The sequence below is a fragment of the Hemicordylus capensis genome, chromosome 8, assembly GCF_027244095.1.
Source record: "Hemicordylus capensis ecotype Gifberg chromosome 8, rHemCap1.1.pri, whole genome shotgun sequence".
NCBI lineage: Eukaryota > Metazoa > Chordata > Lepidosauria > Squamata > Cordylidae > Hemicordylus > Hemicordylus capensis.
The window spans coordinates 24544795-24557814 of record NC_069664.1 but is presented as its reverse complement, the minus strand read 5'-3'; the positions used below and the strand labels follow the sequence as shown (position 1 = coordinate 24557814).

The window sequence follows — 13020 nt, the reverse complement described above, 5'->3', positions numbered from 1 at the left end:
GAATGAAGCACAAATCTGATGAGATGCATTGAGTTAGCTACCAGGAAGTGCACCCGCCCCAGCCCCATACTGGGCATTTGAAAAGCATCCCTCCCATCTTGGATCACAGTCTGGGCTTTGCTCAGTGGTGCACCTAGGTCCAAAATCAGTCCAGACCTAGAGGGCTTCAGAGGGCCCACCATGCCATGAGCCCCCCTGCCGCTTAAATTTTTTTAATTAACCGAACATTAACAACAACAACAAAAAATCCTCTCCAGCTGTCACAGCACACGACACTCTCCATACTCAAACTGCACAGGTGCACTGGCTAGTGAGAAACCTGCACACTGGCCAGAGAGTGGGGAGAAGCCCACTCACTGCCACCGCCGACACGCTGCCGACACACCGCTGATCAACCAAAAACCACAGGCTGCAGGGGGAGTGGGGCTTGCAGCTGGGTTTTTCCAGAATTAGTAGATCCCACACTGTACTAGTGGGTGGGTGTGTGGAGTGCAAACCCCCTTCATCTTGCCCAACTGACTGCTGAGGATTAATAAAGTGGTGGCCCACTTATATCCCAGTTTATTGCTCCATGTCTTTATGGGTGTGCAGGCATGCAAAGAGGTGAAAATAAGAGCCTCTCCCTTCTTCCTACACAGAATGGGAGGCTGTTGGTAGAGTCGAAGAGGAAGGGGCCAGGAGGCAGTTGGGGGCAAGCGGCCAATGGGAAGGACCTTAATTCTCCCAAATCCATCCATGGCTCAGTTGCAACCTTGATACCCCTTGATGGAATCCAAGAGGGTAGGGCTCTCTCTCCATGTGTTACGTGCACTCACTGCCTTCCCACTGTGCCATCCCCACTCCTGATTTGGCAGGAGTGAAAGCCAACAGAAAAGGCTGCAACAGTGTGGCAGATTCTTGTGTGGTAATCAGCCTGTAGCTAGTAGCTCTTCTCGCTAGGAGAATTAGCAGAGGTTAATTGGACACCCACCTCCATGCTGAAGAGATAACCATTTTGAGCAATGCTCAGTTGACACAGCCCGCCGTCAACCTTTGACCCTGACCCCACCACTCGCTTGAACTCACAGCACTCTCCACCTTTTTTGGAGCTGCCCAGACCCAACATGCATTACAAACCCATTAAGGCGGCTGAGCAAGCAAGAGGCCGACGACAGCCTTTTCATTCCCTGCTGCAAAGGGCAACGTGCAGAGCAAACTGACATGGCATTAGCAAAAGAGGCACAGAGTTCGGCTTGCCTTCCTCCCCTGTGCCCTGCTGATGCCACAGGAAAGAGCTGCTTAAATCAGGGGAGCAGTTCAGTCTCCGAGAAGAATCTCAAATATGGTGGTGGCACATGTGTGGTATAGGCATACTAAGCAGCTAGGTTACAGGAATTACGTATGAGATGGGAGTGTAAAAAACTGTTTCAGATTATTCTCTCTCCCCACCCCCAACCAATTTTTAAAAAAATCTGACTTTTTTGAGGTTGGCACTACAGCAGCAAATATTGTGTTAAAGCATCTACTTTGCATGTATGAGGCCCCTGGTTAAATTCCTGGCATCTCCAGATAGGTCTATGAGAGGCTTCTGCCTTGTCAGGAGGGTTCCTCACACCTCCTACTCATTCTGTCTCTGTTCCTTTTTGCAATTGAGAATAGCAGTTGCTAGAACCCTAGCATCTTCAAAGCCTTACTGACTAGTTGGTTAAGTCATGATTTACATCACTATAAATGAGAGTAGAGTCTGGCGTTGCAACATCAACCTTGCAATGGGCTGCAGGCAGAGTAAGTTGGAACATTCTGCACATCCCTAGTAGGTAAATGTGTGTGCATGGACACTAAAGCACTGAGAAGCACACAGCCTGTAATTTCACACACTGTCAACACTGAGATATATTTAGAAATGTGATAGCATATTATCAGACAGTTCTGTTTATCGAATATATATTTAATCAAAAGAACAAGCCATCTTATAAATCACTGGAAGACGGACCAATGTCTAGCACATAAATGCAACATACAGCAGATGGAGGGGATCCTTCAGCAATGCATAATAGAAGAAGAGATGGAGCAGTGAACTTTGGCAGGAGAATAGGGGTGTCCCGGGCATTTCCCTTTTTTCATTTGTGGCACACTGGAGGATATGATGTGGGAGTATTCAGAAACACTGTTCCCCACCTGCTGTCTGAAGTGAGGCAGTCCACTTGCCCACCTTATCCTGCTGCATGGGGAGATCTCTGGCCTATGATTCTTGCAGGTGAACAGAACAAAAGGAATGCAACCAAGCGAAAATGAACTGCACAGTTCAGTGCCCAAAATTTTAAAAAGGAGGAAGGCAACAGGGAAATGGACTCATCCTGGGCATGAAAAGGGACTGCTATCTGCACAGCACATAGTTGGCTAGAGAAAGTCCCTGGCAATGTGCCACATTGGCGTTACCTGGCAAGATGGCCCCTCCCTCCCACCGGCTCCTGCCTCATCATAGCTGAGCAAGTGGCGAAGGCTTCAAAGAGCTTCCTCCTTTCACCTGAGCTGCACAACAGACAGGTAATTAACTATCAAACAATGGCCAGGATTTAGAGATTAACTTGGTGCACAGAAGGAGTGGGAAAACTCATTTGAACCAAACAAAAGGGGAGGGGGTGACTAGTTGCTTGGCCACAAAAGAAAGAGCCAGATAGGGCCAGGGAAACTGATAAGCCAGGAAGCATAAATATCCCTCCGTAATTTTATTTATTTATTTATTTTTGCAGGGAGAGGAGGAATCCTTCCCCTCTCCCCCTTCTTGTGCCTGAATTCAATCATTTTCTAGCATGCAAATTCTTGTGTCTAAGTGAGATTAAACTCCAGAAGACACACAGTCCTCCTCAAAGTACATTTCCAGCCCGGAGATAAGGTGGACTTTCCTTAATGCATCTTATAAGGAATTGAGAGTGTTTTGCAGCTCATTACACATACAAATATAATTTTGTCTCTTGTCTTTTTTCCCCTTAAAGTGTTTGACCCAGGGAACTGCAGTACTTGCAAGACTGAAATGGCCCAAGTTCTCTGCAGGTAGAGAAGCGAACAGAAAGAGCAGAGGGCTTGCTTCTGGGGATCATTATCTAGTGGCTTTTGTGGAGTTCAAGGGTTTTCTGTTTTGGTTAAGCAATGCTCACAGGGCTTTGTGTAGTCCTAGTCATATTGGGTTTGGAAAATGAAACTGGTTCAAGTCTATGTATCCCAGGACAGGCAGCTTGCTTGAAAGATGAGAAGCCAGTTTTAAGAAGTTATCTCTTACATGGTATGGTCCTCTCATACATTTGCCCTACCCCATAAAACTTGCTTAATAGTAGACCCCCATATCACCTCATTTACTTTGCTGCCCCTCCAGCAAAAGAAACACCCAGGTTTCAAAACTAACTTCTTTGTCCACTCCCTCTCCTGCCAGAATGTTTTAGCTTCTCATGTCTTATGCCCTGTGCAACCATTTCCCTAGATAAAATGACCTTTGCTCCCGTCACAGGAACTGTAGTCTTTCAGCATTATGTTGCTAACTCCAGGGGTGTCTCACCTATGAGGCAAGAGGAAGCTATCACCTCCAGCAGCATCTCCACAACGGGGTAAGTACTGCCCCCCACAAACAGGCCTTGCCTCATCTGTCTGCCACTGCCCTGTCTCTCCCCCCCCCGCCCTTTATATTTCCTTCCCTAGTATCCTCGCCCACCCCAGAGGTGGACACCAGCCTCATCTCCCTCCCTGCCTCACCTTCTTCCCCGCTGCCTGGCTGCCTTTGCTTCTGGGAGTGCCACTGCGCCTGTTTTAAATAGTCGGAGGCAGAGGCGGGACGGTAAGGATGAAGTGAACTCCTAGCATGAAGTGATGGCATGATTGCCACGGCATCTTCAGCTCCAGTAGCAGGCATGCTGTCTCTCTCACTCTTCTCCCCATGCTCAAAGTGGGGTGCATAGTTCTGTTGGTGGAAGACAGGGCTGGCGGTGGCCTGGCTTTGGCCCACCAGTGGCAGAAAACCCTGAGTCAGCCCTGGCTAGCACCTTCAGCCTGAGGAGAGCTAAGGATATTTGACAATATTCCCTGCCATCACAGCAGCTCAGTGGAATACATTGGGGCAGGATTGCTGCGAGCTAGTAGTGGGCTGATGGCAGAGGGGTGGCAGCTAGTTTCAAACCTATTCTAACTAGCCATCTATAAAACTAGGACTAAAGAAATCGGGATTCAGTCCCTGCTTAGACAAGAAGCCTGCTGGATGATCTCTGGTCACTCATTCTCTTTCAGCCTAATCTACCTAGCTTGTTGTGAAGAAGAGGAAGCATTTCTGCCATTTCCTGAGCCTGGAGAAATGAAGGAAGATAGGGAGCACCTTATACCGAGTCAGACCTTTCGCCCATCTAGCTCAGTATTTTCAACACTGACTGGCAGCAACTCTCCAAGGCCTCAGGCAGGAGCCTTGCCCAGCCCTACCTAGAGATGCCAGGGAGTGACCTTGGGACCTTCTGCATGCAGAGCATATAGACAGGCAGAGAGACAGACAGATCAGTTATAGTTATATATTTGACTGACGGAGAGAAAGGCACATTCTCCATGTAGTAAATTGTATCTATTATTATCAGACCAGATCATCATTTAGTGGCCTATAAACACTGAAAGGAAAGGGCAGCTGCATGACATATCTTAACAGCTTTGCAGGTTGAGTGTTGGGTCCTTCAAAGGGGTCCATCCATCACTGGAGCTCAAAGGAGGAACATCTCCCTGCCCTGGACGGCTGGTCCCTAGAGAGAATGCTGCTGGCCCCAGGGTCGAATTTAATTGCTCATTCAGTGTCCCACAATTATCTCGCTTGCAGGATTTTGCCCAAAGGGCCTTTCTTATCACTAATGGAAGGATGCTGAGAGCTACACTGAATGCTCCCTATTACCTTTCACCGTCTTGCTTTTAATGTGGCCACCTGGGTCTACTTTTGCCTCCAATGGACCCACACAACACAGGGAAAGTAATTCCCATGCAGGGAGCTGGTTAACCTCAGCAATGGAACGCTTTGCTCATTTGGGACTGGGGAGCAGGGGGCAATAATGAGGAAATGCTGGTGTGAAAGAGTTTCACTTGTAAAAATGAGCTACCAGAAGGAAAACCAGACACACAAGAGACACAGTTCAGGACCTCTGGGGATAATGAAATGGAGAAAGATAGTACTGTCCGTTGGTACTTCCCGGAACAGTGAGAAGGTCCAGGGGTGAGGCTGGAAGCTTGGCTTCTTTCGGATGAGGGAGCCCTGGGAAATTTATTATTAATTTTTCCACATAAACCACTTGGGGAACTTTTGTTGAAAACTGGTACATAAATATACAGCAGCAGAAGAAGAATTGGGGCATGTTTGCAGTATTTGCGTTTCAGGGGCTGGATTGCTAATCATGTGTGATGATGTCTCTTCTCCCAAGGACCAGAGGCCTGTTGCTGCCCAGCCCCATTGCTAGATGCACACAAGACCTGGAGAAGGATACCACACCAACCCCTTTCCAGGTTGCAGCAACTGGCAGACAGCAGAGGTGAAAAGTACTCCCTCTGGCTGTCTGGTTGCCCTGTGGCACATATTCATGTTGATTTTTGCCTAGTACAGCCACCCAGCTTGCCAGGGATGGCTGGAAACAGGATCCCCTCACCCGTGATTCCCCGCAGCAGCCGATCTGCAAATGAAGCAACGCCGCTCCCAGACCGGGAATTTTGAACGTCAACTAGGAGCTATCCCTGATCTCGCCAGACTGAGCCCTCAGGGAAACATCCAGACTCATGGAGTGGCCCAGACTCTTTGGGAGTCTGTAGGGGGTGAGGAGTGCAGAACGGAAGGCACGGAGTATGAGTTCTATTTTCTAACAGATATAAGAGGGGACCCACATCAGTGGGGGCCCCTATAGTTGGATGGCCTAACTCATGAGGGCACAGTTCAACAGAGACCAAAAACTCATAGAGCCTTTGGTCTTCCCCAGTGGGCTGGCGCTCTCATGGCACTCTCATGAGAGCTCTCATGGCACTATCATGGCGCTATCACAAGAGCATCCTCTGTCACAGTGGACCAGACCCTAGGATCCTTTGCCTGCTCTCATAGACATATTTCCTCCGAGGAAGAAATCATGATCCCTTTCCAGAATAACAGAAAAATAGTGCCCCACTCTATCCCCACATTACCAGTAATTGTGCTCGCAAGAGATTGCTTGGCTGTGGTGTTCCTGAGAGGGTGGCAGTGCACGTGATGTGAGGAAAAAGGTTTGAATGCCTTTTAAAAGTGTTTAAATGCCCTTTCCCTGCTGAGGGCAGGCAGTCCAAAGATCGTCTACAGGACACTTCCCAGGCTCAAGAATTCATTATCATTATGATTATTATTAATTCGATTTCTGTACCGCCCTTCCAAAAATTTACCTCAAGTTCATCAACCCACGGTTTCACGCTATGTCCGAAAGGGCTCAGAGATTCTAAATTAGTGGAGGATTGACAGTTTAGGAGAGGGTAGCCTTTTGCTTTCCATTGCTGCTGCTGTGAAAAACTCTGGAATCAGAAACCCCAGCTGATCTGCAAATCACCACATCTACCCATAGATTCTGATCTATTATCATTATGAATCATTATTTAAAATATTTATATTCCACCCCTTCAGTACAATACTGTTTGGGGTGGTTCACAACAGTACAGCAGTAAAAGTTATATAAAATTTAACACAATAAAACAAATAAAACACAATGTGCAATAAAAACAATTAAAATAAGCCCAATTAAAATTAAAAACCCACTAGCAGTAGTAAAACACATTTAAAAGCCTTTCTGAACAAGTAAGTTTTAAGTTTTAAGATAGATCTTTTAAAAAACAAACCTAAGGGAGGGAGGATGAAGAAGCTCTTCTGAGAGGGCATTCTAGAGTAACAGGAACATAGGAAGCTGCCATATACTGAGTCCAGTCATTGGTCCATCTAGCTCAGTATTGTCTACTCAGTCTGGCAGTGGCTTCTCCAAGGTTGCAGGCAGGAGTCTCTCTCAGCCCTATTTTGGAGATGCTGCCAGGGAGGGAACTTGGAACCTTCTGCTCTTCCCAGAGCAGCCCCATTCTCTAAGGGGAATATCTTACAGTGCTCACACTTGTAGTCTCCCATTCATTTGCAACCAGGGCTGATCCTGCTTAGTAAAGGGGATAATTCATGGTTGCTACCACAGGACCAGCTCTCCTCCCTCGAGGGGTCAAGGGGCCACAACAAAAAAGGCCCTGTCTTTTGTCTTTTGCCCCTGCCATCTGAATTGCAGTCAATCTACCTTATGCCCAGTCATGACAACCTGTGTATTTAAGCATTTAAGGCAGACATAAATGCCATCATATCAGACCTCATGGTTCTCCATTGCCTTCTTTCACAGTTCCATCAATCTGCCTTAGAGATGGCTTCATGCCATCTACCAGTTTCCTCTCTGCCCCCTTGCAGATCCTACAAGGTTCAGAACATTCCCAACTCCAATTAACTTCAAAGAAAGTTAAGAGAGACCTCTCATTAGGGTGTCAGGGTGGTTCACACCTTAAACACACACACACACACACACACACACACACACACACACACACACACACACACACACACCATGATCCTGTAAAGCTCTCACTTACAGAAAGTATTGCTCTCTTGTGGGAACCAGGTACCTTCTTTCACATTGCAGATGCTGACGTAGATGCACATGTGCACGCACACAAACAAAACTGCCAGCAACCACGTAGGATTGATTTTAACTACTGTAGGATATCAAGAATTTGGGTCAAGAAACATGGCACCAGCCTGAGGATGGATCCAATATAATTACACCTCCTTGGCTTCCCGATAGCAGCTTCAACTTTTTCCGTGTGATTGGCTTTGATTTAAGAAATGTGGACAGGTAATAAGAGCTCACAAGATAAACAGAAAATGCCCAGGCTAGCAATTCATCCCTCCCCTTTTGTTTCACAGGTAATAAAGATGGTGGGAGGGGTGGTGGAATCTAGCTCTATTTAGTTTTCTTGATTGCTTTAAAAGGAAGAAAAAGAAGAGAAAAAGAGTCCTGGTTTTTTGGCCTTCTATTCATTAGTCTGTCAATAACGCTCAGTCCCAGCATATCGACAGCGGATTAGCTCAGGTCGACTTGGTGTAGAAGACCAATGCCTTTCTTAACCCAGCTTGTTTCCAAATCAATACACCCATCAGCATTCGAAAATTAGCCCTAGATGAGATTCCAATACACAAGCTGGTGTTTCATGCTAAAAGGGCTCCCAGCCAACACCTAGAGAGATGGCTGGTGGGAAAGGGAGTAGAATCCCCTCCCCTGGCATTAATCCTTGCCCAACAGCCTGCTGAAGCACTAGGACTGAAGCCTTCCAAACACATCACACTTTTCTTCAGCAGCCAGTTTGCTCTCACCCACGCTCAGACCCCTTCAGCAGATTGTTAAGTACAGTGGTGCCCATCTAGAAGGGAAGCAACTTACACCCTCCACATCAAGGAATGCAAAGTCATATGTGAGGGGGTGGAATTACTGGATTTGAAAATGAAATCTGAGTTCCTCTTTATAGCTTTTGATACTTTTTGTCCCGCGGTCTGATTCTGAAGCAGATTTGTGCAGGCTTGAGGACTAGAACCCAATTTCTTTAAAGGAAACCTTGAATTCTCAGTTTTTCAGCCAATGCAATCAACACACTGCGGTGCCACTGATTAACTGAGTTGGTGTGGTAGCAGGGAACATTAGGTGGCCTCGGGGACTGATCAGTGTCCACAGCTCTGTGAAGAAAGGGAATATTGCCAGTTTGGCTGGAGTTAAACTCTTATGCAAGGGCAAGTTGAGGACTGGGATGAGATTGGGAACTGCCCAGGGACTTTTTTTGTATGGGGCGGTATACAAGTGTACTAAATAATAATAAATAAGTAATTTTGGGACACAGCACAGCTACGGAGCAGGGGGCTCAGAGGCAAGGGAACTTAAGGAAGGCTGTAGGCAATGGTCTGAGAAGCAGCCTATAACAAGGGCATGGGCAGCATTCTGTGGCCTGCCAACTCTAAGCAGGGTCAAAAAGCAGTAGAGGTGGGAGGCTGAATTTCACAGGCCGATTTGAACCAATGAGCCAGTTCTTTGCCTGCAGGTTTCTTGTTCCACGAGACTGCCTCTCCATCTACACACATGCCCTTCTCCATCCTGGACTAGCTCAAGAGAAGGCCTCCCTGAAGCTTTACCTTGAACGATGAGGTGGACTCGGGATGTCTTTGGATGATTGTCCGTCTGCACAGAGCATGTGTAGGGTCCCTCGTCATACACATCCACGTCATTTATCCGGATCGCATAGTGGGTTTTGGTGTTGGCAATCAGCTCCACCCGAGGGTCCAAACACCACTTGTCATTGCCAGCATAAAGGATGCTGCTGCGATTGAGCCAGGCTACTCGGGTCACCCGGTTATCCACGAAGCACCTGAGTTGAGAGAGAGAGAAGGAGCACAGATTATCATCAGCAAAGGGCCTTTCAAATATTACTTTATTTCCAACTCTTTGCCGCCTTTCTTTCCTCCTTCCTTTTTTTAGCTTTGCTGCGAGCAGCAGTTTCAAGGAGCCAGTGCCTCGATTCTCCCAAGAGGAACTTGTCAGCATTTTACCTGGATCCGAGGACTGGCTCCGGGCGTCTTGTTCCATCTAAAATTTTAACCTTAACCCTCAGATCCATTTTGGAGGTTTTCCAAAAAAGAAGAACATCAATTATTTCAGAGCTACACAGCTTCAAGCTCTTGTTAAGCTGTCCCCTTGACACTTGAAAATCATTTTCAAGGAAGACCCCTTCCACGCACCCATTCCCGGTCATCTTGAAGCCCCCTTCTCTTAAATTCTTCAGGCTCAGTCACTGCCAATATCAAATTCTTACTACTTTCAAAGTTCATATAACTTATCCTGAACTTTTGTGCTCAGTCTCCTTCATTAATTAAGCAAGACCTGCCCAAGTTGTGACCACCCAGCTGATTGTACACCGCACTCATAGTAATTGACCTTCCATTCATGTTTGGTGGCACATGAGGGGCTTAATAAACTTCCAATTTTGCTGTCTGCCCAAATGGGTGCATGGGGATACAGGCAAACTCATGGGCATTCTGTTCCTTACTTACTACTGTTAGTAATGAAACCACAAGTAACAAGGCATAATTCCTATGGGAAAGAGCAGGTCAGGTTCCAGAAAGGAGCCAAAAGGTAGGGAAACCTCGCAAAAATAATTAAAACTGTTTACTGTACCATGTTCCCATGTGCTCAGGAATGCACCCCAAATGCCCCCAAAACCATGGGTGGAAATGTGAGGGGAAGGAAATGAACCACAAAATGGCTCCTCCTGACTCCTCCAGACAAAATGGCGGACAGAAGTGACATCCGTAGTCACATTCGGCCCTCTAGCAACCACGGATACATGAGTTTTAACACTTTTGTATCAGCAGATAATGAAACCTGGTATCAATTAGAAACCTGTGAAAACACAAAACCATGAATATACAGTCCATGAGTAATGAGGTTTGCCTGTATGCAGAACCCCTCTGAGAAATTTCACCTATCTTATAGAAACATATTTATATAAGTAGAGCTTTGCTGGATCAGGTTCAAGACCTATCTAGTTCAGCTCCCTGTTTCCCACAGTGCCCCGCCAGGTGCCTTAGGAAGCCACACAACCAGGAGAAGACACACCCCCTCTCCTGTTGTTGCTTCCCTGCAACAGGTATTTGGAGGCATCCTGCCTATGAACATGGAGGTGGCCTATAGTCATCAGGACTAGTAGCCATTGATAGACTTATCCTCTATTAATTTGTCTAAACCCTACTTAAAGCCATTCAAACTGGTGGCCATCACCACACCTCATGGCAGAGAGTTCTACTGTTTAGGCACTATGTGGAAAAGTACTTCCTTTTGTCAGGCATAAATTTCCTGGCAATCAGTTCCATGGGATGACCCCTGGTTCTAGTTTTGTGTGTGAGAGAGAAAAATTTATCTCTCTCCACACCATGCATGATTTTGAGAACCTCTATTTGTCTTTTTTCTTAAAAAAAAAAACAAAAAAGCCTCAAGTGTTTTAACCCTACCTCTTAAGAAAGGTAATCTATCCCCTTGATCATCTTGGTTACCTTCTTCTGCACCTTTTCCAATTCTAAAATATCCTCAACAATTATTTAGACAATTATCTATCTATCCATCCAGCATATTTTTATTCCGCTCAAAACTTACATCTCTGGGCAGTTTACAACAAAAAATGACAACAAAAAAAGTTCCGTCTTGGGAGGAACCCTGAGATTTGCTTCAAAATTCTCCCAAATTTCATTGCCAACCCTATTTGTAACCTCACTGCATGAATGAGTTCTCGTCCTAGTTCCAGGTTATTCACACCCCTCATCCCAAATCTGGGACATTGCCATTAAACGAAGTATCTTGTGCTGCCAAGGCATCGCATTTTGATAGCAAAACCTCCCGGCATTAAGCTGGCTGACATGGGGCTCATTTTAAAGCGTGCTTCATATTTAACAGCCCTTGTAACTCAGTGGAAGAGTTATGTTAAAAGGCCAATGACAAGAGATAATGTCCAGGCGTAAAAACTGCTCAGGCTAAAGACACAGTGTTTTTATCTTGCCCATGGATTATTCCATTACTTTTCTTTCTTTCTCTTTCTCTCCCCCTCCCCCACTCTCTCTGCAGTAGTGATGTGAACCGATTCCTGAGTTACCAACTGATGGATCGCCGAATATTACATAGATGTCACCAAACACACTAGAGTTAATGGAGCGCTCATCAGATTGCTAAAGTCAATGAACCAAGGATGGTCCCTTCACAAGAGAGGAGCAGAGCAACCTTTCCAGAGTGCAACGTAGTATGCTTTAATACTACTACTATAGATATTTATATATCACTTTTCAACAAAATTTCTCAAAGCAGGTTACATAAAAATAAATAATTAATAAATAAAGATGTCTCCCTGTCCCCAAAGGGCTCACCATCTAAAAATAATCATAAGGTAGACACCAGCACAACTACTAGAGGGACACACAGACACAGACACACACACACACACACACACACACACAGAGGAGGAGCAGATTTATTTATTTATTTGTATTTATGTCACACATGTTTATAGCGCCCTTCATCAGCTGATTCCAGGGCCATTTACAACCCCCCCCCAATAATAAAATGCAATAGTAAAAAACACAACCATAAAAATTAAGAAGTAGCAGTAGTAAGTGGTAGAAAGCTCTTTCACAAATGTCAGCTTCCTACCAAAGTGGCTTTCCTTTCCTTGGGATAATAGTGACTGGGCACCTGAATTTTTGTACCCCTGCCAGTGGGCTCAGATCTCTCACTCTGCTGCCTTTAGTGGCAATCAATATACGACACTGGCCACCTCACCTGACAGTGCCCTAACCTAAGGTACATCAAATCAGAAGTGCTTCCCACATTATAAATATAACATTGAAAGAGAGAAAGAGAGGACTTAAAAGCAATAGAAGACAGAGTTGTGGGGTGAAGAGGGAGGTTTGGTAGGTACAACTTCTCATCCCTTCTCAACAAATTGCATTTGCCAAATTCCCTCTTTTGTGTTAATAGAACTGGGGCCAAAGCTCAGTGCGGCCACCTCATCTGGCTTTCAGGTAGGGCCATAAATGGATGGCTTGTGTGTTTAGTAGTTTTCAGGGATCTTGCTGGAGATGGAGAGCTGGAGGTTATGATAGATTTCTGTCTAATGCCTTCTACCAAAGAGATTTTTTTTCCCCTCTTACACCGGTGAGGAGGATTTAAGAAAATCTCTTTCAAGTTCTCCTTCCCATGCGTTCCCCTTATGCCTGACCTCTGCAAAATGCACCGGCTTGGGGACCCGTAGACAATAATGGAGCCAGACAGTGTGTAATCCAAGCATTCCCTCCATCAAATGGGCATTTAAGTGCTTTTGAAAAGGATCGGGGCTCAGGCAACGCATGAGGACACAGTGAAATAAGTGTTTTCACCCTTCACAGCATCTGGTCACACAATCTCTCCTTAT

General features: G+C 45.9%; 1 protein-coding gene across 10 annotated transcripts in view; it reads right to left on the bottom strand.

Moving 5' to 3' along the window:
- NTM (neurotrimin) overlaps nt 1-13020 on the bottom strand; it is a 769818-nt gene that overhangs the window by 125808 nt on the left and 630990 nt on the right. For all 10 annotated transcript variants that reach the window (XM_053269717.1, XM_053269718.1, XM_053269723.1 and 7 more), the window contains one exon: nt 9203-9435. In XM_053269717.1, coding sequence (XP_053125692.1) covers nt 9203-9435 — 233 coding nt within the window. The remainder of the gene's footprint in view (nt 1-9202; nt 9436-13020) is intronic.